At 40.7% G+C, this 25,817-nt stretch overlaps 1 protein-coding gene and 1 pseudogene across 8 annotated transcripts in view; both read left to right on the top strand.

The window, feature by feature from the left end:
• ESRP1 (epithelial splicing regulatory protein 1) overlaps positions 1 to 20,825 on the top strand; it is a 54,342-nt gene extending 33,517 nt beyond the window's left edge. For 2 of the 8 annotated variants that reach the window (XM_026013762.2, XM_026013738.2), the window contains exons 14-16: positions 6,387 to 6,537; positions 10,527 to 10,636; positions 19,297 to 20,825. In XM_026013762.2, coding sequence (XP_025869547.1) covers positions 6,387 to 6,537; positions 10,527 to 10,601 — 226 coding nt within the window. In that variant the 3' untranslated portion in view covers positions 10,602 to 10,636; positions 19,297 to 20,825. The remainder of the gene's footprint in view (positions 1 to 6,386; positions 6,538 to 10,526; positions 10,637 to 19,296) is intronic. The other 6 variants (XM_072734309.1, XM_026013755.2, XM_072734308.1 and 3 more) reach the window with 3 other exon arrangements.
• Positions 20,826 to 23,726: 2,901 nt separating this feature from the next.
• Positions 23,727 to 23,906, top strand: LOC112932708 (U2 spliceosomal RNA; annotated as a pseudogene).
• Positions 23,907 to 25,817: the final 1,911 nt, after the last annotated feature.

The following is a 25,817-nucleotide window of genomic DNA, read 5'->3' as shown; positions in this document are numbered from 1 at the left end:
GACGTGGGACTCGATCCCAGGTCTCCAGGATCAGGCCCTGGGCTGAAGGCGGCGCTAAACCACTGAGCCACCCGGGCTGCCCTGTTGGGTATTTTTAAAACATTCATAAAGGCTATTACACATATTCTTTATTCCGTTGGGGAAGAATGACGAGAAGGCCATAATGATTGTCAGTTGGTCGCCTTGAAGGTTTGAAAAGGCTCAGAAGCATGAATGATTCCTCCTGGTTGCGTGCTGTGTGAGGCGCCTAGGCCAGGCCCAACCTGTCACCTTCTGTGGATCCTGTGACAATCACTTGCTAGTTAGTGGACTCTGGTTATGAGAAAGATCTTTGTCTACCTTTCTTGCACCCTCAGAACGTCAGGAGTCAAATGCATTGTTCCTTTGGGTGCCTGTGGCTGCTTTTCCACTCTAGGATACATTTGTAGGGTATCCAATTCCATCATTGCCTTGAAATCTGGACCCTATGAGAAGAAGGAGTCCCTTAGAAATAGCTGGCATTTGTGACAAGATGGGAACTTGAGTCTTGAATGGCAGCCCCAAAGGCAAGAGGAACTGATGTTTCTGGTGTAATAGCTCCTGTAATTTTGGGTCCGTGCCTATAGGTTGATTTTTTTTTTTTTTCCCCTAGTAGTTTTAAAGTTTGTAAGGTCCTCTTGGTTAATTGTAAGAGTATAGAAGTATAGTGAGTGAAAGTAGACTCCCATTTGATACAGCTCTAAGTCTAGAAGCAGTCCTGGTTTGGTTTCATTACTGATTTGGTGATATATGGACACACGTGTGTACTTCTAAATAATGTGCGATACGATACTTAGCATGTACTGCTTACGTGTCCCTTTCTTTCTTTCTTTCTTTCTTTTTTTTGTTTTTTAACTTGCCACTATGTCCTTGACATCTTCCCTAAGGAATATTTATATATTTACCTCATAACTTCCACATGATGTCACAACGGTGGAAATACATCAGAATTTAACAATTCCTTTATTTTTAGACCTCTAATTTAAAAAAAAAAAAATTTCCCTATTAAAGAAAGCTCATATTGATCTTTAAATACTTTCATTTCTGTAAAATGAAAATTTTACAGAAATTAAGGGGAGGGAAAAGAGGGAGAGAGAGAAAGAAGCAAACTCACCACTGAGTGAGGAGCCTAGTGTGGCACTCAGCCTCACAACCCTGAGATCATGACCTTGAGCCTAAATCAAGAGTCGGATACTTAACCAATTGAGCCACCCAAGGGCCCCAGAAATGAAATTTTTAATTGAAGGTCGTGTGTATTAAATTTAAGTTTTTTTTTTTTTTTTTTTTTAAAGATTTTATCTATTCATGAGAGACAGAGAGAGAGAGAGAGGCAGAGACCCAGGCAGAGGGAGAAGGGCTCCATACAGCCCAATGTGGGACCCGATCTTGGGACTCTGGGGTCATGCCCTGAGCCGAAGGCAGGTGCAGGGATCCCTAACTTAAATACTTTCACGTAACTCCTATATATTTCATTATTTTAATTGATGTTTCCCTAATTGTAGTGAAATTACCCACCCAAAGTGTTTAAATATGGGAATGTTCTCTTATTCTGCAAAATCTAGAATAATTTAAAAACCAAAATCCAGAAAACTCTAAGAATAATTCATGGTTTTGTCAGAATTCCACTAATTTCTAATCTGCCACGACTAAAAGGCACTTGAGGCTATTAAAAAAAAAAGCTGTGTAAGTTTTCAAGTATATTTTGACCATATTCCCTCATGAATGGGGAAGGTTTAAAAGCGTATCTGTGAGATTTAAAAAGTATATTAATCAGACTAGAATTTTTGTCTCTTTTTCAATTAAAGTTTTTTAAATTCCCTCCTTTTTTATGAAATATGTCCGTTTGACTTGAGATTCATTCAGCGTGTTCGTTACTTTAAGAGGCTAATGTATTTTGCAGATTTTTAAAAAGATTTTCTTTGAGGGACGCCTGGGTGGCTCAGATGGTTGAGCGTCTGCCTTCAGCTCGGGGCGTGATCCTGGGGTCCTGGGATCGAGCCCCGCATCGGGCTCCCTCCTTACCAGGGAGCCTGCTTTTCCCTCGCCGCTCTCCCCTTGTTTGAGCTCTGTCTCTCTTTGTGTCAAATAAATAAAATCTTAAAACTGGATTAGTTTTATTTTGTTCCAGTTGTAAGATTTCTTTACATATTCTAGATGAGAGACCTTATGAGATATGATTTACAAATACCTTTTCCCAGTCTGTGGGTTATCTTCATTTTCTTGAAGGCGTTCTTTAAAGCACAAAAGTTTTAAATTTTGATGACAACCAGTTTATCGATGTCTTTTTTTCTCACTTACAGTTTTGTTGTAATATATAACCCGAGGTTGTGGAGATTTACTACATATTCTTGTAAGAGTTTTGTAATTTTAGCTTCTATATTTAGGTATCTTATTCAGCTTGGATTAATTTTTTATATAGTTTGAGGTAGAAGTATAAATTCATTCTTTTGTGCGTGGATATTACATTATTCTAGCACCATTTACTGGAAAGACAACAGGCATACCTTGTTTTATTGTGCTTTGTTTTATTGCACTTTGCAGATACTCGGGGTTTTGTTTGCTTTTTTGTTTTTAACAAATTGAAGGTTTTTGGCGACCCTGTATCCAGTCTGTCAGCACCATCGTTTTCACAGCATTTGTTTACTTTCTCTGTCACATTTCAACAGATTTTGAAATACTTCATGGTTTATTATTTTGTTATGATCGTCTGTGATCAGTAATTATATCTAGTGGAAAATTCAGGTGCTACTTGGCAGTTTTTAGCAGTATTTTTAAGGTACATACACTGTGTTTTTTTAGACCTAATGCTACTGCACACTTCATAAATTACAATACAGTTTAAAAATATGTCTGTTCCCTGGGAAACCAAAAGCTTCATTGGATTCACTTGTTTTGCAGTGGTCTGGAACCAAACTCACGACATCTCCAAGGTTTGCTTTCATATTCTTTCCTCATCAAATTGTCTTAAAACCCTTGGCAAAACTCAAATGAACCACACATGACAAATGTAAGGGTTTATTTCTGGCTACTCAATTCCCTCTCATTGACCATTGCCTACCTTTATGGAAAGACCACTCCGTCTTGATTACTGTAGCTCTACAGTAACTTTTGAATTTAGCAAATGTAATTCTGGCGTTGTTCTTTTCCAAAAGAGTGTAGCTCTCCTGAGTCCTTTGCATTTCCATGTATGTCTTAGGTTCAGTTTTTTTTGCTTTGTGTAAAAAACCACTTGAAATTTTGATAGCTATTAAATTGAATCTAGGTGTCAGACAATGTCATTTTAACAACATTAAGCCTCCTGTTTATGAACACGGGTTGTCTTTCCTTGTATTTAGATTCTTATTTTAAGCAATATCTTTTAGTTTTCAGTGTACAAGTCTAGCCATTCCTGAGTTATTTTTTCCTTTTTTTTTTAATGCTATTGTGAATAGAATTGCTTTCTTTCTTTCTTTCTTTCTTTCTTTTCTTTCTTTTTTTTTTTTTTGAAGATTTTATTTATTCATGAGAGGCAGAGGGAAAGAGGCAGAGACACAGGCAGAGGGAGAAGCAGGCTCCATGTAGAGAGCCTGATGCGGGACTCAATCACACCCTGGGTTGAAGGCAGGCACCAAACCACTGAGCCACCCAGGGATCCCCTGGAATTGCTTGCTTTCTTTTTTTGGAATTGCTTTCTTAATGTCCTATTTGTGTTTTCACTGTAGTGTGTAAAAATGAAATTGATCTAGTTTATCTATTGATTTTTTGTATCTTACAACCTTACTGAATTGGTTTTTTGGGTTTAGCTTTTTTTTTTTTTAATTCTTGATTTTCTACATAGGAGCTTACTCTATGTCTTATCCCCCCTTTATTGAAAAGATTTTATTTGAGAGAAAGAGTGAGTAAGAGAGAGGGCATGAGCAGGGGCAGATGAAGATGCGAAGCAGATTCCCCACTGAGCTGGGAACTTGATGCAGGGCTGGGTCCCAGAACCCGGAGATCATGACCTGAGTGGAAGTCAGACACTTCACCGACTGAGCTACCCAAGTGCCCCCTATATCTTGTCATTTTTATTTTATAAGTTATTTTTGTTGATTCTTATTTCAATAATCTGAAGGACTTTAGCATTTAGGTTGTTAGAAAATGCTTATTCTCATGTCCTGTCAGGTAGATACACAATTATTTAATTTTCTTAAGATGCCTCGCGTCTAGCAGGAATCCTAATGCAATAAACAAGGATGTGATTCCAAGGTTAGGGTTCATGAGAATGGGTGCTACCTTAGAGATGCTGAACATAATTGTCACTTAAAACCTTACATTTCCAGTTGGGTAACTTTTATTTTTCTATTTTGTCCTGTTTGTATTTTGAAAGTACTAGGCAACTAGACTTAATTTATAGGAGATCTTTAGCCAGAGAACTAGAATGTGCCAGGACGGAGTCACAGAAGTAAGTTGTAACAATCTGAGTCTCTTACTTAGTCCGTGTGAAAAACCTAATAACTATTGAATATACAGAGAAGGCTTGGTAGTCTTTGAAAATTAGTGTCTATCATGTATTTGACATGAGCAGAATATGGTCTTTGAGTGAATGGTGGTTGAAGAATCTAGGTGACTCTTCTGGTTTGGTGAAGAGCTAACTGGTTGTGTGACCTTTGGGAAATTACTTAACTCTTAGTTTCTGTTTCTGCCTCTGTAAAAATGAAGAAGTGTGTCTGAGTGATGGCTTAATTTCTACTCAGGTGTAAAGTTCAGCATTCCCTGTCTGTGCTCTCCTAGTTTGCACGTAGTCTCTAAATAGGCTCTCCTCATACAGAGTTGTAAACATCTCGCAAGTAATTCTGTTATGCAAACAAGTTGAGGCTCACTGTTTTATAGATTTAAAAGTTAAGGGCAGCTTGATGTCACAGAATATTTTCAGGCTCTGATATTTTTTTAAAATGATGGAATGATGGTTATGGAAATAATAACAAGAATGAGGTAATAAATTACTTCTCTTCTTCATTTTAATGATTTATGGAATAATTTTGATATATCAATAAATCTGAAGAACAATTCTGTGAAACTAGGAAAGTGCTGTTATCCCCATTTTGCAAATGATGAAATCGAATTTCAGAGAAATTAAGTGACTTGCTTAAAGTTCCTATGCTAGTAAAGAAATGGAGTCTGGAACTATATGCACATCTTGCAACATTCCTATTAACCCCTCAGTTTGGATTATGTGGGATAGATAATCTCAAAGATTTTTCGTCCCTTCCATTATGTGTTTACTGGTCTTTAAAATTGGATAATTACCTACTTAGATTTATGAGATTTAATAATCTGAAGCTGTGGGTCTTTATTGCTCTTTAAGCTAATAAGGTCTTTAAAAAAATTTCTCTATATATTTTCAATTATGGGTATCTGGCCACTAATTGTGATGGAAAACAGATTGGTGGGGGGATAGGATGAAACTCATTTCATAATATGGTAATCACTAGAGTTGCCACATAAGGAATAATTATGTATTCACTTGGCTTGTTCTCCTTGGAGATAATTGCTGCAGATACATTAGCAGATGCAAGCATCAATTTTCCCCTCGTGTTAATGGTGATTGATTTAATTTGTTATGCGTCCCTTCCAATTTACCCACTTTACTACCTTTTTTTTTTCCTGTCAGGTTGGAAGAACTAACGAGTGCTATAGTACTTTGTGTTTTGTGCTGCACAATTGCTTGTATATATGGGTAGAGCCGTCTATTCTTTGGAGCAAAAACTTTGGATACTTTTGGTCACTGTGGCTATGGTTCTTAGAAGTCCTTTGGATTCATGCCTTTCCATGCCTTACTCTTCTGGTAACAAGCCAGTTAATCATCAATGAGCTGGGCTTTGGAAATGGTGCTTTGTGGTTGAGTGACTGTGAAGGCTTAATTCTCTCCTTCCTGGCCCTTTAGGAATCTCAGAACCAGATCTCTGGGCACGCTTTGCACTTAACTCTGTATTAACTGTTCTACTTTTCAACTTTTGGCTTTTGTGGAAATGTGGGGCAGATGAGCTACGGTGTTCTTACCTGTCCTGGGAGAGAGATCTGAAAATTCTAAGAAAGAGCACCTTGAGAAAGTCTGTTTCCTTAAGTAACGGATGTTTTTATTTTTTTTAATTTTTTTTAATTTTTATTTATTTATGATAGTCACAGAGAGATAGAGAGAGAGGCAGAGACACAGGCAGAGGGAGAAGCAGGCTCCATGCACCGGGAGCCCGACGTGGGACTCGATCCTGGGTCTCCAGGATCGCGCCCTGGGCCAAAGGCAGGCGCCAAACCGCTGCGCCACCCAGGGATCCCGTAACGGATGTTTTTAGAGTAAATATTGGATATTGTCTATTCCTGTTGGTTCACTGTGCTTTCTCTCCCTTTAGCTCCCCAGGTTCGCCCACTAGTCTTGGCTACTTCCCTACAGCTGCTAGTCTTAGCGGCGTCCCTCCACAGCCTGGCACGGTGGTCAGAATGCAGGGCCTGGCCTACAATACTGGAGTTAAGGAAATTCTTAACTTCTTCCAAGGTTACCAGGTCAGTAGCTTGAAGAAGAAAAATACACAGTGCCCTTATTACTTAAGTTGGTTTGCCTAAAAAGAATGCGGCCAGGAAAGAAGCACATTCTCCAAACCTTGTGTGTACCTGGGCTAACAGATTTGCGTACAGAGGCAAAAAGAACCAGTGTCAAAGTCAGGGGGACTAGCTGGTTGTCTGAGTGCTGACTTCAGACTCACCCCTTTGACAAAATGAGGGCTTCTCCGTGCTCTTCGGATTGTCTCAACGTGATCTGTTGGTGCTCTTCTCTGAAAATTGGGCTACTTTGGGAAAGCTCTTTAGAGCACACAGTAGTGTGGATCATTTCATCTAGAATAGGATTGGCTGAGAAGGAGTTTTCCTCAAGGTCAAATTCTTAACTAAACAACACCAAAAGGTACTTAAACATGAAGTTGGAGTATTTAAAAAGTGGTTAGAAGCCTCTGCCTAACCTGGAAAAAACCAAAGGAGACTGAATTTTTAGATGCTAACTTACTAAAATGAGCTGTAGGATAATTAGCCTTTTATGAAATGATCTGCCCTAATTCTTGTGAAACGAATTTACTCCTACCAGATTTTTCTACCATTGCCCATGTCCATCAGTTTTCTGACTCAAGCTAAAAAAAAAAAAAAAAAAAAAAAGAGGTGTTTCTTGATAAGAGCTCTTTAATGTAAGAATTTCCTCAATGCCATCTCATTTGAGCACTCGCCATTCCTTCCTCAAATCATGGAATTATCTAGAACCCGAATTCCTTTCCTACGATGTCTAAAAATCAGTATCCTGAAGCTTTTTATATTGCATTCATAGCAAAAATTATCTTTCTTCTTGGAGCTGAACTTTGCTTGAGTCTCTAGAGCTGAGAAGTGTTTACAGACATAAACGTCAAATCCTAAAATAGGCCTTGAGCGTTTACAGTACAGCGTTGTATGGGTTGTGCCTACAAAGGCTGTTTCGCTATTCGAATGGGTCTACAAACTTGGCATCCGTGAATCATGGAGGATTGTCGAGTTCAGCTAAAATGATCTCAGTGGAGATGCTGCAAAGCCACCAAGTTGCTATGATGGTCTTATGGGCTTTTAACATAGAAAGTATTTTCTGGCAAATGAAGAAAATCTAAGGAAGGTTGGACAAAGGTTTTTTTTTTTTTTTTTTTTTTTGTTGTTGTTGTTGTTGTTTTTTGGTACTGTGTGGCTTAACACATTCTTACTAGAAGTAAGATTTTTTCAGAAATCAGTGAGTCTTTCTCCCATTATCTGGGAGAAATCTTCTAAGACCTGCCCCCCCCCCCCCTCAGTGGATGCCTGAAATTGCAGATAGTATCAAACCCTTCTTACATATGCTTCTTACTTTTGCATGCCTATGTTGTTTATGTGAGGTCCAGTGAGAGATTAATAATAATGAAGTACTGTAATGAGAGAGATGTGAATGTGGTCATTCCCTCAAACTATCTTACTGTAGTGTCCTCACCCTTGTTATGATAAGATGGTATGGGAAGATAAAATGCCTGTGTGGCGAGAGGAAATGAGGTGGGTGATGTAGCATGGTGATGTAGTGTTAGGATCCTCTGCTTCCTTTGGAGGGTAACTGAAATTGCTGATAAGGGGGACTATTGGAGATACTTTACTTCTTCCCTAAACCATTATGCTGCCTGTCGGGAGCTCTTGCAGGACTAAACAAAGTGACTTTCTAACCTTCTTATGAGATTCATGAGATTATGAAAGGAATAGAGCATATTACTGAAGGCTATTGAAGAGACTGCTTAATGTGACCAAGATTAACATTGGAGTTTATATTTTCTCCCAATGTTTTCCAATTCTAGAAAGTTACAGGCAGTTTTAAGTTTTAGGAGTCAGCTGAAGTAATTTTCTTTTTTGTTTTGACTAGCCAACTTTTACCTCCACACTGAATAGAATTAAGTGGTCGTATGCATAAATTAATCATGACATTAAACAAAATTGCTGTCATGAGGAATTCGGTGACTGGCTTTTGTGGGTATTTATTTTACTAGAAACAAAGCAATTTCTAGATTTATTGCTAAAAGATTGACATGCTTCAGAGTTGAGATCAGATAACTTAAGTTTGTAGCAGTTTATCTTCTAGTAGCTTCTTGGGAATCATTGAAGGTTAGAGTTATCTGGTATAATCAGAACTAAGAAGATTGTGCAAAATTATTTCATCCCAAGGCACTTGGCCTTCATTGCTCAATTGCTTAGAGTTTATGAACTGGATCAACAAACTAGGATTACGTAGGAACCTGTGGTGCTTGGCTAGCTCAGTCAGTAAACCATGTAACTCTTGATCTCAGGGTTGTGAGTTCAAGTGCCATGTTGGCCATAAAGCCTACTTTAAAAAAGGAAAAAAAGATTACGTAGGAACCTCACCCAATTAAGAATATCAAATTATTCAGTGTCTTCAGTAATTTGAGCTTTAAGGCACTTCCAGTGCATGCATCCAAAATCTTTTGTATCATTCTTAGGTAAAGGCTCTTATTTTCTGTCTTTTTTTTTTTTTTTTTAAGTACTCCGCTATTTTGGAACTAGCCACTAGCTATAGGATTTCAGATTGTTCAGGTGTAGCTTTACCATAAGACTGAATCAGTGAAGGATGACTTAAACAAAACTGTTCTCTTAAGTGTATTCTGTGTTTGTCTTTATTTACAAGCATTTTTCTTGATTTTTTTTTATTTAATAAGTTTTCATTTGATTTCTGGTTATTTATGATAATATGGTTATGTAATATATTCAAATAATTAAGCAAATATGTGGTAATAATTGGTTGCATGAATGAAATCTCTTGATAGTTTGATTCTGCCTTTAAAAAATATCTTGAGGTAATAATGGCATATGTCATTTTCTATAAACCTTATATTTAAATACAATTTTTGGATGAATGTTTCTTCTACCCTTAGCAAAATTCCTTGTATTTCAATTTATTTTTTCTATACTTCATATGTGGGGAGGGGATGTAAAGCAAGAACGGGCAAGGACTTACCAAAAGGGAAGAATTCTGACAGCCAAAACAAAATGAAGGAAGTGGGTTCTGCTTTCAAATCTAATTTGAAATGTGAGCCAACCACCTGGTTGGCTCAGTTGGAAGAGCATGTGACTCTTGATCTCAGGGTCGTGAGTTTGAGCCCCACATTGAGTATGGAAATTATTTTTAAAAAAAAATATATAAGACAAATTCTGTAATTTTGTAAAGTTAAAGTGCCCAGGTTGGGCCCATTTTGATAAATGAGATTTATAGAATGAGGACTGAATATAAGAAGACAAGCTACTGTGAAGATACTTGGTCAGGAGAATGTCATTTTGGTCATGAAAATAAATTTGTATCTATATTTTAGTTAATAGGCCTCTTAGCCTAGACTCTCCAAATCCTTACATAATTCCTTTAACTCTATTTGCTCTTTGCTTTACCCTTGACTGTTAATGGTTTTGCATTTTCAGTAGTGGTAGTTTTGTTTCTTTTCAAAATACTGACTTTAATCAGTAACCCTTTAGGCCTTTCACTGCTGATATTTTTGCTTACTGTCCTTCTGAGAGAATTAGGCTGATATTACAAGTAGCATCTAATATTTAAAGTTCACAGAGTTATTTGCAGATGCTAGCCTTATTGAGCAATACCTTGCAAATCGTTGGTACTCAGCTATTTTCTATCTAGTCACCCCGTGGTATCCTGGAAACTGTACTGTTAGCAAGATCTGAAAGTTTTGGTGTTTATTGTGTTACGTTATTCTTTTCTTATCCCTGTGTTCAATCTAACTTCTTTCTTAAAAGGAAGTTTTATGATATTTAGACATGTTAAGTTGGACATGGCGACTTGGGATGAGTGGTTACGTATGTGGGTCATACCAGAGTTTTAACCTGTTTCCTATAGTCTAAGTAGAGTATGATACTGTTGGTAGATCTATTCACTTGAAATACTAATTATCATCCATAGTGGCAGTTTGTCCATCTTTTGATCCTGTTTGTTCTAACTTGCATTTTAGTATGCAGCCGATGATGGACTTGTACACACAAATGACCAGGCCAGGACTCTACCCAAAGAATGGGTTTGTATTTAAGGGCCCCAGCAGTTAGACCATCCTCAGAAAAGAAGGTAAGGCACTATAATGTGAAAGCTAAATCAAAAAGGGCCAAATAGAAATCACGAATCTGAATTTTTTTTTAATGGATTGGGTCAGAAGTTTCCCCTTTTATCAGGTATGATGTAGGAGTGTCAGAAATCCTGGAAGAAATGGGATACTGGAATTTAGTGTGTCATCCAAGTGTCAAAGCAACATTTATGAATATTAATTTATGCTATTTTGAGCTAAGGGAAAAGTTTTCCATTTGGAAATTTATTTGCTGTTTTTCATGTGGAATGCAGACTGGGTATGCTGCTTTTTTTTTTTTTTTTTTTTTTTTTTAACTGTGATAAAAATCACGTAACATAAAATCCATAATTTTTAAGTCTACAATTCCTGGCATTTAGTGTATTCACAACATGTGCAACCACCATCTCTATATAGTTCCAAAACCTCTTCATCTCCCCAAAAGGAGACCCCATGCCCATGAAGTAGTATCTCCCTATTTTCCTTCCCCGTGGACACTGGCAACCAATGTGCTTCCTGTCTGCATGGATTTGCCTGTACTGTATATTTCATATAAATGGAATCCTATGATATTGACTCTTTTGTGTCTGGCTGCTTTTCACTTGACACATTTTTGAGGTTGATCCTTGTTGTGGCATGTAATAGTATTCCATTCCTTTTTGTGGCTGAATAATATTCCATCATATTGATAATACCGCATTTTGTTCATTTCTCTACTGATAGACGTTTGAGTTTGTGTCTACTTTCTTGCTATTATAATAGCAAGTGCTGATATGAATACTTAATATACAAATATTTGAGTACCTGTTTTTAATTATCTTGGGTATGCATCTAGGGGTGGAGTCACTGAGTCCTACGGTAATTCTATTGAGTTGGGTGTACTTTTTCCCTTTTTTCTTTTTTTAAGTAAGTATACATAGCATATAATTAACCATTTTTCAGTGTATAGTTCAGTGGCATTGAGTGCATTCACATTATCATGTAACCATTACCACCAACTAACTCCATCTTCTCAACCTGAATCTCATTTCCCTCTTCCCTCAGCCCTTGGCAACTACCTTTCTGCTTCCTGTTTCTATGCATTTGACTATTCTTAGTACCTCGTAAATGAAATAACATAATATTTGTCTTTTCATGATTAGCTTATTTCCCTTAGCATAATATTTTTAAGGTTCATTGTCTAAATCTAGAAGAAAGGGATCCCTGATTGTTTTTGAAAATAGTGTTTTCGGGCAGCCCCGGTGGCGCAGCGGTTTAGCGCCTCCTGGAGACCCGGGATCGAGTCCCACGTCGGGCTTCCTGCATGGAGCCTGCTTCTCCCTCTGCCTGTGTCTCCACCTTTCTCTCTCTCTCTCTGAACAAATAAATAAATTTTAAAAGAAAAAGAAAAGAAAATAGTTTTTTCATTGATAACCTTTTCTTAAAGGATATTGGCTTTCTGTGTGAGACTGCTTGAGAGAAGGTATTAGAGGGACATGGTCAGGAATTGGTATAGCTTATTAATTTTTTTATTTTTTTATGATTGGGCTTGCTGAAATTGGTTTCCTGGCATACCATTTTTAATGTTATCATTTTCATGGCTGAGGATCCTATGGACTTTAACCATATGGATTCTAAATTGGAAAATGTGGCTCCCAGTAGTATAATGTTGTTCTTGAGAAATGACAATTGGGATCTTAGACTCTCCTTTAGAAGTTTTAGAAACCCCAGTTCTGGAATGGAGGTGATGATTCTCTGTGATTTTCTGTGAGGTTTCAAGATCTCTTGGGTACCAGAGAACATCATCCCCACATACTTTGCAGTGAGAGGTGGGCTATTTTCTAGTTTAGCTCACAATGATGGGAGCACATTATTTCGGCCTTTTGTTTTAAGATTTTATTTATTCGAGAGAAAACAAGAGGGGGGAGTGCAGAGGGAGAAGCAGACTCCCCGCTGAGCAGGAAGCCAGATGTGGGGCTTGATCCCAGGACCCTGAGATTATGATCTGAGCTGAAGGCAGCTGCTTAACTGACTGAGCCACCCAGGCATCCCTATTCCAGTCTTTTTGATACTCTTTTCGGTACACACTTTGTTATTTAAAATGTTTTTTGGTTTTTTGTTTATTAGAGAGAGAGGCAGAGACACAGGCAGAGGTAGAAGCAGGCTCCATGCAGGGAGCCTGATGTGGGACTCCATCCCCAGACCCAGGATCACACCCTGAGCCAATGGCAGTTGCCCAACTGCTGAGCCACCCAGGCGTCCCTACCATGAAATGTTCGTTATTTAACTCTTAATGCTGTTTAATGGATTTGATAAGCATACTATCTACGTAGCAAAATGAATATATTGAATAAGAAATGGCTAGAAGTGAAACTTTTTGCTATTACATTAGAAATATCTGGGGTGCCTGGGTGGCTCCATTGGTTAAGAATCTGCCTTCAGCTCAGGTCATGATTTGGGGGTCCTGAGATCAAGCCCCATCCCACCTCCCAGAAGGGAGCCTGCTTTTCACTTTTCTCTCTGCTATTCCCCCTGCTTGTGCTCTCGCTCTCTGTCAAATAAATAAAATCTTATAATTAAAAAAATATATCCTAAATTGACTATAACCATTACTCACCCTTGATTCTATCTTTTTTTTTTTTTTTTTTTTTTTTGATTCTATCTTATGCTTGGAGTTATGATAGAATAGCAAATCAGATGCCCTGTTAAAATCCAGATTTTTGCATTTTATTCTAATTTTAGATTAATCTGCTTTTATGTTGAGAATTTTTAAAAATTCACATGAATTACTATGTGAAACACTTGGCATAAGTAATAAGTTACCTCATTTAATGATCTCAGTAACCCTGGGAGGTAAGGATCACAAAAGTATTGCGTGCTCATTTTTAAAAATTTGGAACATATAGACCGGTACAAAGAAGTCTCTAAAAATTCCGCCCTCCAGATATAACCACAACGAATATTTCTTTCAGCCTCTTTTTTTTGTATGCCCTCATGCAGTTTGGACCTAGTTTCTCTCCCCTTAACCTTATAGTGTGACTATATATTAATAATCAGATGTGTCATCACCAGTCATCTGTTATACCAATAGAGTGCCCTGTGCTCTCTAAGCAGTTTTATGTGTCCAGTGCTCCTTGGGCCTCATCACAGCACCGTGAGGCATCGGGGCAGGTACCCCATGCTCCATCTGACGGATGAGGACGTGAAACCCAGGAGGCTGGATAACGTTCAGAGTCACGTAGCTTATGACCAAGTGGACCAAAAGATCCATCACTTCTCGTTTCAGACTTGGTACTCTTTTTTTTTTTTTAATTAAGCAAATAAGAACATGCAGAGTCAGTACTTGTAGTGGACTGAATGGTGGTCCCAAATATATGTGTGTGTGTGTGTTTTTAAGATATTTATTCATGAAAGACACAGAGTGAGAAGCAGAGACACAGGCAGAGGGAGAAGCAGGCTTCTTGTGGGGAGCCCAAGGGGGACTCAATCCCAGGACCCCAGGATCACGACCTGAGCCGAAGGCAGATGCTCAACCGCTGAGCCACCCAAGTATCTCCCAAATAGATGTCTCAATTCCTGGAACCTGTGACTGTTATCTGGCCCAAAATGTAAATTAAGGATCTTGGGAGGAGGGGTTTATCCTGGATTCTCTGGGTGGGCCCTTAGTGCATAGAGGCAGAAGGAGAACAGGCAGATAGAGAAGAGGAGACAGTGCAGCTCTGGAGGCAGAGATTAGAATGATGCAGACGAAAGTCAAGGGGCATCTGAAGCCCTCAGAAGCTGAAAGAGGCGATGAATTTTCCCCAAGAGCCTCTGGAGGGTGTGCAGCCTGGCTGATGCCTTGATTTCTGACTTCTGGCTGCCAGAATTCTTTCAAGCCACCCAATTGCAGTAATTTTTTAAAAAGACTTATTTATTGGGGCGCCTGGGGGGCTCAGTGGCTGAGCATCTGCCTTTGGCCCAGGACATGACCCCAGGGTCCTGGGATTGAGTCCCGCATCGGGCTTCCCACAGGGAGCCTGCTTCTCCCTCTGCCTGTGTCTCTGTGTCTCTCATGAATAAGTAAATAAAGTCTTTATTTTTTTTTTAAAAAAGATTTACTTATTTTAGAGAGAGTGAGAAAGCGCACTTGTGGTTGCAAGTTGAGGCGGGGAGGGAGAGGATCTAAGGCAGACCCTGTGCGGGGCTCAGTCTCCCACCCCTGGGATTGTTACCTGAGCCACGATCCTGAGTCAGAGGCTCAACCGCCCCCTGAGCCACCGGGGCGCCCCGAAATTGCTGTCATTTGTTACAGCAGCCACAGGAACCTGGTAACAATAAAAATGTCTTGAAAGAACAAGGATCCCTGGGTGGCTCAGAGGTTTAGCACCTGCCTTTGGCCTGGGGCATGATCCTGGAGTCCCGGGATCGAATCCCACATCAGGCTCCCTGGGTGGAGTCTGCTTCTCCCTTTGCCTGTGTCTCTGCCTCTCTCTGTGTGTGTCTCTCTCACACAAATAAATAAAATCTTGAAAAAAAGAAAGAAAGAACAGCGTGGTTGCTGTCACAGCGTCGGGAGCGATGGTGAAGCCCACGAGCAGCTCAGGTGGAGAAGTTCTGCTTCACTTCTCGCATAGCTTTGTCCGATCTTTGCTGCGGACCCCAAGAACTACTGGGCTGTGTCTCTTTTTTGTCCTTAAAGACCCCCGAGGTCAGCTCACTGGCTCCTGGAGATGCCCCTGGGGAAGGAGGGCTGGGGGCTGGCTGGGGGAAGCGGTTCCTCCAGAGGCCACACTTGTGGGTGCCCCGGACCCCGAACCTCCCCCCCCCCCGCCCCCGTCTCCAAGCTGACACTCCCAGTGCGCCCGGGGGCCAGGGCAAGCTCACAGATTTAAATTTGTCAGCAGATGCTTGCGTATGACCATATTTTGCGTACATGGGAGATGAGCGTATAGAGGTGCTGCTTCCCTGCTCTGTAAGATGCACGTGAACATCACTTCTTCGCATGTGACCCAACCTTGCTAGGGGGTAAGAATCCGGTGGATTAATGTGTAAACAAGTCTGGCAAACTGTAAAGTCCTATAGGTAGACAGATAACTATTTTGTTGCTGTGATCACCATCATCATTACAGGAGCAGTGCTTGTGACTATGAAGTTCCAGACATTATTCAGATTTCTACCAGTTTTTCTATTAATGTCCTTTTTCTGTTCCCTGTTGCAGCTACCTGGCCTGTCTCCGTAGCGTCCTCTAGTCTGGGTTAGTTTCTTGGTTAGTTGTTTGTCATGACCTTGACAATTTTGAGGTATTCCGCTCTCGAGGTATTTTGTGGGTGCTCCTTCAGTTTGGATTTTTTTGATATTTTTCTTGTGGCTATACCAGGGTAATGGGGTAAGAATAATAGAAAATGATAGAATAATATTTACATAACAAATATATAATTCATGTACTATAATAAAAGAATAATTACGAAAGGATAATACCATAGAGGATCACCAAATATCCCAAATATCCCCTCACGTGGTATTTGGGTTGTTATACCCACGTGACATTACTGGCGGTAATCTTAATCTTGATAATTTGCTGAGTGAATATCTTGGTCCATTTGGGCTGCCGTCACAAATTCCATGGATTGGATGGCTTACGAACCACAACCTTCAAGTTCTCACAGTCCTGGAGGCTGGGAAGTCCAAGATGAAGTGCTGACAGTTTCCTTTGCTTTTTTGTGAAAACTTTTGTCTGTACTAGGTATTTTTGGAGGCTCTTACAATCTCTTAAGCCTGGTTATTCCCACAACAGTTGGGTTTTGTGGAAAGACAAAACAAGACCCAACAAACAAAAACTATGTCGCTCTCGTTTGGAGGGAGGGTATCTTCCATACCTGGCCTCTTCAGTGTATCGTTTAGATGGCTTTGTGGATGAAAATGATCTGTCTTTTGTAATATATAATTTTTGGGGGGGGGGGGATCAGTATAGTGACTCATTTTAGTTTCTGGCCAAAAAAGAAGCTTTCAAAAGTAGAGAGGATTTTTCTCTTTCTCTTCCAACTAGTATTTATAATATTGGGCAACAATAGCTAAGTAAATGCTTATTGTTGATTTAAGTAACAAAAAGGCTATCAAACAAATTTTCTTTAAGGAATCTGAGTTATGGGTTTTACTTTATCTTACATATGAGGAAGAAGAAACTGTTCCTTTGTCCTAACAAAGAAATCTCACAAAAGACTTAAATTTTTCAGAAAAGAGATTTCAGAATTACTATAAAGAAATAAAATATTACAACTAATCAGAACTGTAGGCTTTTTGAGGGGTTAGCTTCATGCCACAGGGCTTAACACCAATTGGTGAAATCTGGATTTTTTTTTTTTAAGGTTTATTTATTTTTAGAGAGCATGGGGGAAGGGCAAATGGAGAAGCAGACTCTCATGCTGAGATCATGACCTGAGCCAAAATCAAGAGTTGAACATGTAGCTGCCCGAGCCACCCAGGTACCCCAAAACCCAAATATCTTAAAAGATTTCTTTGGGGACGCCTGGATGGCTCAGTGGTTGAGCGCCTGCCTTTGGCCCAGGGGGTGATCTTGGGGTCCTGGGATTGAGTCCCGCATAGGGGTCCCCACAGGGAGCCTGCTTTTCCCTCTGCCTGTGTCTCTGCCTCTGTGTGTGTGTGTGTGTGTGTGTGTGTGTGTGTCATAAATAAATAAAATCTTAAAAAAAGATTTTTTGTACATGGTACTTTCGATGACAGTATGCAAAATAAAACATTTTTAAAAACAGATTTCACTGGAAAGGAATGACAGATTTGTGAACATTTGCAGTTGTAATTCAAAATTGTCTTTGCATAATAGTTTCCTGTTTTACTGTCCACTTTTCTGCACCTAAAGGAGAATAGGAAACTTTAGTTTTTTGTTTGTTTTGGAGGTTTTTGTTGGGGGGGGGGGCAGTTGGAGGTTTTTCAGGGTTTGTCTTTTGCTAGCAGCTTAGAGTCTACAGTTTCATTGCTAAATACTAAAATTGCATTAGATACTACTGGGATTAAAAAGCAGGCTTGAGAAGGCTAGACTTCTAATTTCTTTCAGACTTTTCTACATTTTCACAGAATATGAAGGTATAATTTTCAGCAAATAAGTTGGTTTCTTACTAGAATAACAATAATACGAGCTGGGAATGAGGAAGTTTTAATTTATTAACTGATGACAGACCCAGGGTTGACGGACTTGCCTGAATCCAAGGGTACTCTTGGCCAACCTCTATCCATGACGTACTCCCAGCAACACTTGGATTCCTGGGAGTCCAATTTAAGTCCAGAAGCAAGCCAGGAACTGAGCTTCACTGGCCTGGCCTTAAGTCCGTTTCAGAAAACACCATTGCCAGAGACATACAGGGCTCTGATTGGTCGTGTATGTCATTGTTGGGCTCCATTGTAAAGTTGCCGTGTTATGGGCTTGAGGATGGATGATGGGACAGATGTCATTTAAGGAAAATCCAAGTGTTCTTGCCAAAAGTAGGATACAGTAGATCTTAGACAGTTGTATTGCTAGGCCATTGATAGAAATTTTATTTGTATTTGGTATCCAAGGAGAAGGTTTCGATGTATTGTGTTTAAAATATGATCACTTTGTAAACCACATTTTAAAAAAAATATTTATTTATGAGAGACAGAGAGACAGAGACACAGGCAGAGGGATAAACAGGCTCCTCACAGAGAGCCCAATGTGGAACTCGATCCCAGGACCCTGGGGTCATGTCCTGAGCCAAAGGTAGACACTCAACCACTGAGCCACTCAAGCATCCCTGTAAACCACATTTTAAGGATGAATTCTAACAAATATTTCTGTTTTTTTAAATACCTGATTCTAAATTTGTATCAGTTTTTGAATCTCTTATTAAAGGAAATCTAACCTTGGCTACAATATCAAACTGGCCATACGAACTTCTGAACTCTGAAGAGCTGTTCTCGTTTCTATCTGCAGTCCTGTTTCCCATCTATGTGTGAAAGTATGCACGATATACCCAGTTAAAGTTTTCACTTTAAAGAAGTTTTTGTGTGGTGTGTAAGTGAAATAGCGTAATAGAGCCAATCTGCGTTCACATTCTGGACCTGCTGATTAGTGATTTAATCGCTCTGGGCCTCCATTTTCCCATCTGTATAATGGGGATAACATGGTAATCCAATAGGGTAGTTGTGTGGATAAATGAATTAATCCACAGGAAGGTTGTTAATTAGCTAGTCACTGACATACAGAGTTTTTGTCTCCTATAACGCCATGCCCTGGGGCTTCTTACTCAAATATTTTTGTTTCACATTATTTGAAATTTCTTCTACTAGAATTTAAATTTTTAGAATTTCGAATTTTTTAAAAATGGTCTTAATGGTTTTAATAATGGTATCGAGCCTCTGCTGTCAAAAGAATGCTGTGGTAACGTGGGGACCCAGACCAAGGAATGTCTGTGTGTGAATAGACGTAAAATGGTCTCTGCACAGAGGAGCTGAGTGAAGGTGAAAACATCCACGTTATCACACGTGGAAATACAAAGGATTGGGGAATTGTGGAAATGCCAGCTATGTCCGTGTAAAATAAAAATTTGGACCACCTTAAGGCTTTTTAGACCTTTTGTAATTCAAAATTATTTTTTTATAGCTCCCAATAATTGAAAAATTTAGAGACTAATATTTCCATTTGTTTTTTTTGTTTGTTTGTTTTCCCCAGTGTTTGAAAGATGTGTGGTGATCCCGAAACCGTCAGATACGACAACTTCTAGCAACGTCAGGGGAAGTTTGTCTACACTCAGGCTGCAGTATTTTCAGCAAACATGATTGGACAGTGGGCTTTTGCCCTATATTTGGGTAGAGTAAAAAATTTGAGCCAGTGAAGCCAAATCCTTGTAGCAAGCAGCATGCCTGGCTCCTTGCTGGTTGCAAATAGGCATTTAAAATGTGAATTTGAAATCGGGTGATGCCATTACTTCCAGCTAACATGGCATCATGAGTATTTCCTAAGTTTTAAGTCTTGGACCAAAAAAAATATTAGCGTCTACCATCTCCATGAGGAACTCTGTCGTGGAAGCTTCCTTCGTGTGTTTCCATTGTTCGTTCTCCATCTCCCAGTCTTCTGCACAAGCGTGCCCTCTTCCTAAGTCATTCAAGAATAAGGTCTTGGGATCTTTAAGTCACAAACTTAAGAAAAGAAATAAAACGAATATTTTCCCACTGCCTTGGCCCTCATGATGTCTTGCAGTTAAGCCAATGAAACTTGACTTTTAACACACCTTGGGATAAATCAGAAGATCTTGCGCACCCACCACCAAACATTCATAGCTTAAAAGTCGCATCGTTTTCTTCACGTACCAGTTTGTAAATAAGAACTAACTAGGGGCCAAAATGCGAAACCAAAAATGAAGCAGCTATGTGTAGTTAGTCATTTCTAGTTTAAACTGTAACGGAACATTGTGGCTTCGTATGTGTTATTTTATATTGTACTTTTCCCATTACTGATGGTTTGGACTTTAATAAGAGAAATCCCATAGTTTTTAATATCGTAAAATGAGACTATTTGAACAGTGTATTCTAGAAAGCAATATACTAACTGAAGTGAATGCTTGTATATATTAAGATAGAGCCTTAAACCTTTCTCTCTAATGCCTTAACTGTCAAATAATTAAAACTTTTAAAAGCGTAGGATTATAGTCAGCATGCTGGACTGAGAGGTAAACACTGAAGCGGTTAGAGCAGCTATTGATGCTGTCAGTGTTTAGCACTATGTGTTTAGCTACAAAAGTGCAATATTAGACACTAGCTAGCTAGTACTGCTGCCTCGCGTAACTCCAAAGAGGAAAATAGGATCTGATTAAGTGTACATGCGTTTCTTAAGTTCCTCCTGTTGTCCTTAGCGTTTGGATGCAATGCCCTGCAGATTTATGTGGCTGCTATTTTTATTTACTTTGCATTACTTTGATTAACATCTTGAATGGAGAGCCAAACGTTCCCTCTTCACCTAACCAGCAATGGCCCTTTAACTGCAGTAGGAAAAAAAAAAATAGAAAACCATTTTGTGTGAAGATTGGTGACAACTGGCACTTAAGATCGGAAAAAGAGTTGTTTATACCGGATGCTTTAAGATGCTGTCTGCCCAAACCTCTGAAAGACTTTAAGATAGGAAGTAATATCTAACCACACAATACCATTGAGTTTTCGTAGAATTGTTACATTTGATAATAAAAACCTGCCCGTTTAATCTCAGAATGTGTGTTCGTGCTTATTACTGAAAGAGTTCGGGTCATGGAGGAAGGGTAGGAGTAAGCCGTCTTTTTCCAAGGTGGTAAGCTTTTGTTTTGTTTTTTCCCGTTTGCCATAAGGATTTGTAAAAGCTATCAAGGAGAAATGCACTCCACATACAGTTCTTTTTCTTAAGATTTTATTTATTCGTGAGAGAGGCAGAGACCTAGGCAGAGGAGCCCGACGCGGGACTCAATCCCAGGACCCCGGGATCATGGCCTGAGCCAAAGGCAGACACTCAACCACCGAGCCCCCCGGGCGCCCCCCAGATACAGTTCTAACAAGTACCTTTAAAGCATAAATCATTGAAACTTTGATCTTGAAATGTTTAGCTGTTAAAGAAACCATTTTGCCCTTGCAGTGTATCACTGGTGCTCTGTTTGACCACGTAAAAACCCACATAAGCCCCGTAAAGCTAGCAAGACCTAGCGCCTTGCCTCCGAGTCCCACCTGGGGCTCCTGGGGCTCCCTGGGGCTCCCTGGGCTCCCGGGGCTCCTTGCCGGCTCCGAGTCCTGCAATCTTCTCAAATCCGAATTCTCACCGGTCCTCAGGGCCCCAGTTAGGTCTTGCCTGAGCATGCTGCTTGGGAGCCGGTGTGTTGGCATCACCCGGCCCGCACCAGCTTGTTGCAGGCCCAAGCACATCACTCCCACTCGAGACCGTGACCACCCCCCTCCAGTGGGAAGTAAGCCTGCATTTCCGTCTGTCCAGCCCCTTTCTGTCCTCACGGGATGCGAAGTGGCGGCCACCGGGGAAGGGTGCTCAGCCCTGCCTCGCCCATGCCCCTGGCACCTGACCTCACTGCGTCTCTGCCATCCTCCACAAGGGTGCAGCTCTGACCACCTTCCTCGTCTCTGCAGGCATTTAACATCGTCCAGTCCCCCCCACCCTTTTTTTTTTTTAAGATTTTATTTATTCATGGGAGACGCAGGCAGAGGGAAAAGCAGGCTCCCTGCGGGATCACCACCTGGGCCGGAGGCAGACGCCAACCCCTGAGCCACCCAGGCGCCCCTATTCCCATCCCTGAACCAAAGAGTTGTCTGTGCTAAGCTCATTGTTCCATTTACCTCCCTTACATAGCACACATGTAGCTGCTCTTCTCATGGCAGAAAAAATTAGGAAGATGTGGAGTAAGGGAAGGAAGAAAACGTGAGCGCAAAGAGGACTAGAGTATATGAGACGTTTAAGGCCCATCTCCTGGTTTGTAGCTGATGGCACAACTTCTCTCTACTTTTCCCAGTGCCTGGGGACAGACGGAAGTAGAACGCGGAACACTTTGTACCATTTTCCCGGCCTCCACTATGATGAACTCCAAGCCCATCTTGCCTCACGTCCCTTTCCATTTTCCCTGTTGTGTTCTTTCGGAGCAAATCCTTTGGGTCAAGTTTAAAATGGGGCACCTGGCGGCTGCAGGCCAATACTCCGTTGGAAGCACATGGGACTCTCGATCTCAGGGTCGTAAGTTCGAGCCTCACGTTGGGTGTAGACATTAAAGAATAAACGATCTCCAAGGTAAAAATTGGGCTACCCTAGTAGGTGATGCTGACAAGCAGAGGAGAAGAACCGAACTGAACTGGAGGAGCCCCTGGGTGGCACAGTTGGTTAAGTGTCTCACTTAGGTTCAGGTTGTGATCTTGGGTCCTTGGGGTCCTGGGGTCCTTGGAGCCCCGGGTCAGGCTGTGCACTCAGCAGGGGAGTCTGCTTCCCCCCGCCCCCCCCCCCTGCTCCCTCCACCCTGGCTCATGCTCTCTCTCAAATAGATAAAATCTTAAAAATCACTGAACCGAAAAAAAATTTTTAAAAAAAATCACTGAACCGCTGGAAATAATCTGTTTATGGGTGTCTTCAGTTCAAGGCTGAATCTGATCTGTTCATGCTATAGTCTCTGTGCTGATCCAGGGGGACCAAGACTAGACAGGAGATGATCTAAACTCTCAAGACCAGAAGGCAATCAGGATGAACCTGGAGAGCAAGAGCACTAAGTGGGTGCCTTGGGGAGAGAACTGGTTTTCTACATTGGTTCTGCTTCCTTGGTGTGGAGAGACACCGTGAGAGCCAAGATCCCAAAGCGTGGGCCTAGGGGGAAGGAAAGGTTCAGAAGCAAACTGCTTGACTTGCCCTGAGCTTAGACCTAACTTTTGTCCTTCTTTCAATGTAGTTCAGCACGTTTCCATTTGGTGGAACGTGGAGGGATATTTAGAGCCAAAAACCAAGCTGGGAGTCATTACATTGGAAGAGTAAGGTTTGGAGACGGTTGCTGTGGTTACCACTCCCACTTGCTCCTCCTCCTAGCACCGCACACACAGTGTCGCAGGGCAGGGCTTCATGGTGCTCCTTTGGCCTTTCTACTTTATCGCCAGCCTGCCACTAAGTCACCACCTGAATTATTCAGTAGCTGCATGTTGTTGCTGTTTGAGGAGTGAATGCAGGTAAATGGGTAACAAAACTTCTGGTTACACACTTGAATCTGAGCCAGTGTTTTATTTTTTTTAGACTTTTTAAAGATTTTATTTATTTATTCATGAGAGACACACAGAGAGAGGGAGATTGAGAGGGGCAGAGGGAGAAGCAGGCTCCATGCAGGGAGCCCAATGTGGGACTTGATCCTGGGTCTTCAGGATCACGCCCTGGGCTGAAGGCGGCGCTAAACTGCTGAGCCACCCCGGCTGCCCTGAGCCGGTGTTTTATAACCCAAACCCGGATGGCAGTAGAATGCAACAGCAAAAAGCACATTTAAAAAATTAATGTAGGGGCTCCTGGCTGGCTCAGTCAGTGGAGTGTGCAACTCTTGATCTCAGGGTCGTGAGTTTGAGCCCCGCATTGGGTCCAGAGATAAGTCAAATAAAAAAAAACTTAAAATGCGTATCGCTTCTCAGCCTTTTGGCTAAGATCAAGTGTCGTATGCGTTCTATCAGTTTAATATCTGTTACGTCTTCTCTCCAAGGACAATATATTAAATGGGTTTTTGGAGCAGGGAGATGGAATAGGAGTTTGCTCCGGGCACCGTCCTGCTCTTGCAGGTATCCAGGAACAGCGCACCTCCTCCGGGACAACAGTGGGAAAAAGGAAAAAATCAATGTGAAATTCTGAGCTTGTTCTTGTAGCCTCCCTTGTGATTCGCTCTTCCCTTCCTTTTTAAAATTTTTTTATTTTTTTTTAATTTAAAGATTTTATTTATTTATTCACGAGAGACAAAGAGAGAGGCAGAGACCCAGGCAGAGGGAGAAGCAGGCTCCACTCAGGGAGCCCAACATGGGACTCGATCCCGGGACCCTGGGGTCACGCCCTGGGCCCAAGGCAGATGCTCAACCACTGAGTCCCCCAGGCGGCCCTGAATGAACAAGTTTATGTTCATTCCCGAAAGTGAAAACAAATGGGATTCTAAAAAATACTACTAATAAAAAAGGTAATTCTATACAGCTTTAAGAATGTTTATAAATTTCCTCAAATTAAAAAAAAGAATGTTTATAAATTTAAATGTTACTAAATAGCAAAAACTGTTTTTCTTTAGCATCATTAAAAATGTAAAAATATATCAATCCGGTTATTTGTGAGATGCTTTTTATATTGAAGTCCGCATCCAAAGAGAGACAGTTTGGTATAAGATGCACCTAAACGTGATGATTTTGGCTGCTTCTGCCGCCTGCTGGACATGCAGTGCTACTGGTTCATCGGGGTCCTATTCTCAGCCCCAGGGTTTATCTAAGATTCCAAAAGGATTTTAAAAATTTATCTATAAACCCCTGGGTGGTTCAGTGTCTGCCTTAGGCTCAAGTCACGACCCCAGTGTCCTGGGGTGGAGCCCATGTTGGCTCCCAGCTCAGTGGGGAGTCTTTCTCCCTCTCCCCTTCCAGCTACTTGTGCTCTCTCAACTAAATTAAATATATATATTTTAAAGATGTTTTTTATTTATTCCTGAGAGACAGGAAATTATTTATTCCTGGGCCAAAGGCAGATGCTCAACCACTGAGCCACCCAGTCGTCCCTCAACTAAATAAAATCTTAAAGAAAACATTATATTTGAATTATGTCATAATTGATGGACTTTTTACAGTATTTAAAAAATAAATGTTATTCCAATTCACCTATTACACATAAACTGTTATGTTGCTGAGTCATGATTTTGGTGGAAAACAATTTTCCTCCCCAAATCATTATGCTCTTTTGGTTTTAAGATACCTATAATTTGGAAGTGTGATTAGTTCTCAACAAGGGCAGGTCTAGATATGCCTGGTAAGTCATCTGCCCCGGCGAAGCAGTAGTGCAGTGTTAGCTCCAGGAGAGCTCAAGGCCAAGCCAGGTCCGGCCTGAGCGCTTCACAGCCTGCTGAAACAGCAGAAACAGCTTGATATGTTGGGGCTCTAGAAATGACAGATTCTTCTTCCGAGTTAGTGCAATTGAGGTGTTCCAGGAGCACCTGGTATCTCACTGCCTTCCCTCTAGCATAAGAAAGAATTTAATCTGTTAATGACATGTTCCCAGAAAGCCTGAAGGTGGGACACCTGGGTGACTCAGGGGTGGAGCATCTGCCTTCAGCTCAGGGCAGGGTGACCACAGGGTCCTGGGATCCAGTCCCACATCGGGCTCCCCGCAGGGAGCCTGCTTCTCCCTCTGCCTGTGTCTCTGCCTCTCTCTGTGTCTCTCATGAATAAATAAATAAAATCTTAAAAAAAAAAAAAAGAACCCTGAAGGCAATCAATGCTAGGTGGCTTTCAGGAGGCAGTCTCCATCCATATAAATAGAGCTGCCACAGTTAGCAAAAACAAAACACCAGGCCAAACTGAAGGAAAAAGCTAAATACTCAATTAAATGGGAATTTCAGACAAAAACATAATTTTTAGTATTAAATATGGCCCAATATTACATGGGACATAGTTATACTAAAGCGTCCCGTATTTTATCTGGCAACTCTAATATAATTCAAATCAATTCAATTTCACAACTATTTTGAGGGT

Source organism: Vulpes vulpes, chromosome 13, assembly GCF_048418805.1.
Source record: "Vulpes vulpes isolate BD-2025 chromosome 13, VulVul3, whole genome shotgun sequence".
NCBI lineage: Eukaryota > Metazoa > Chordata > Mammalia > Carnivora > Canidae > Vulpes > Vulpes vulpes.
Note: the sequence above shows the minus strand (reverse complement) of the source record. Positions and strands in the feature narration are given on the sequence as shown.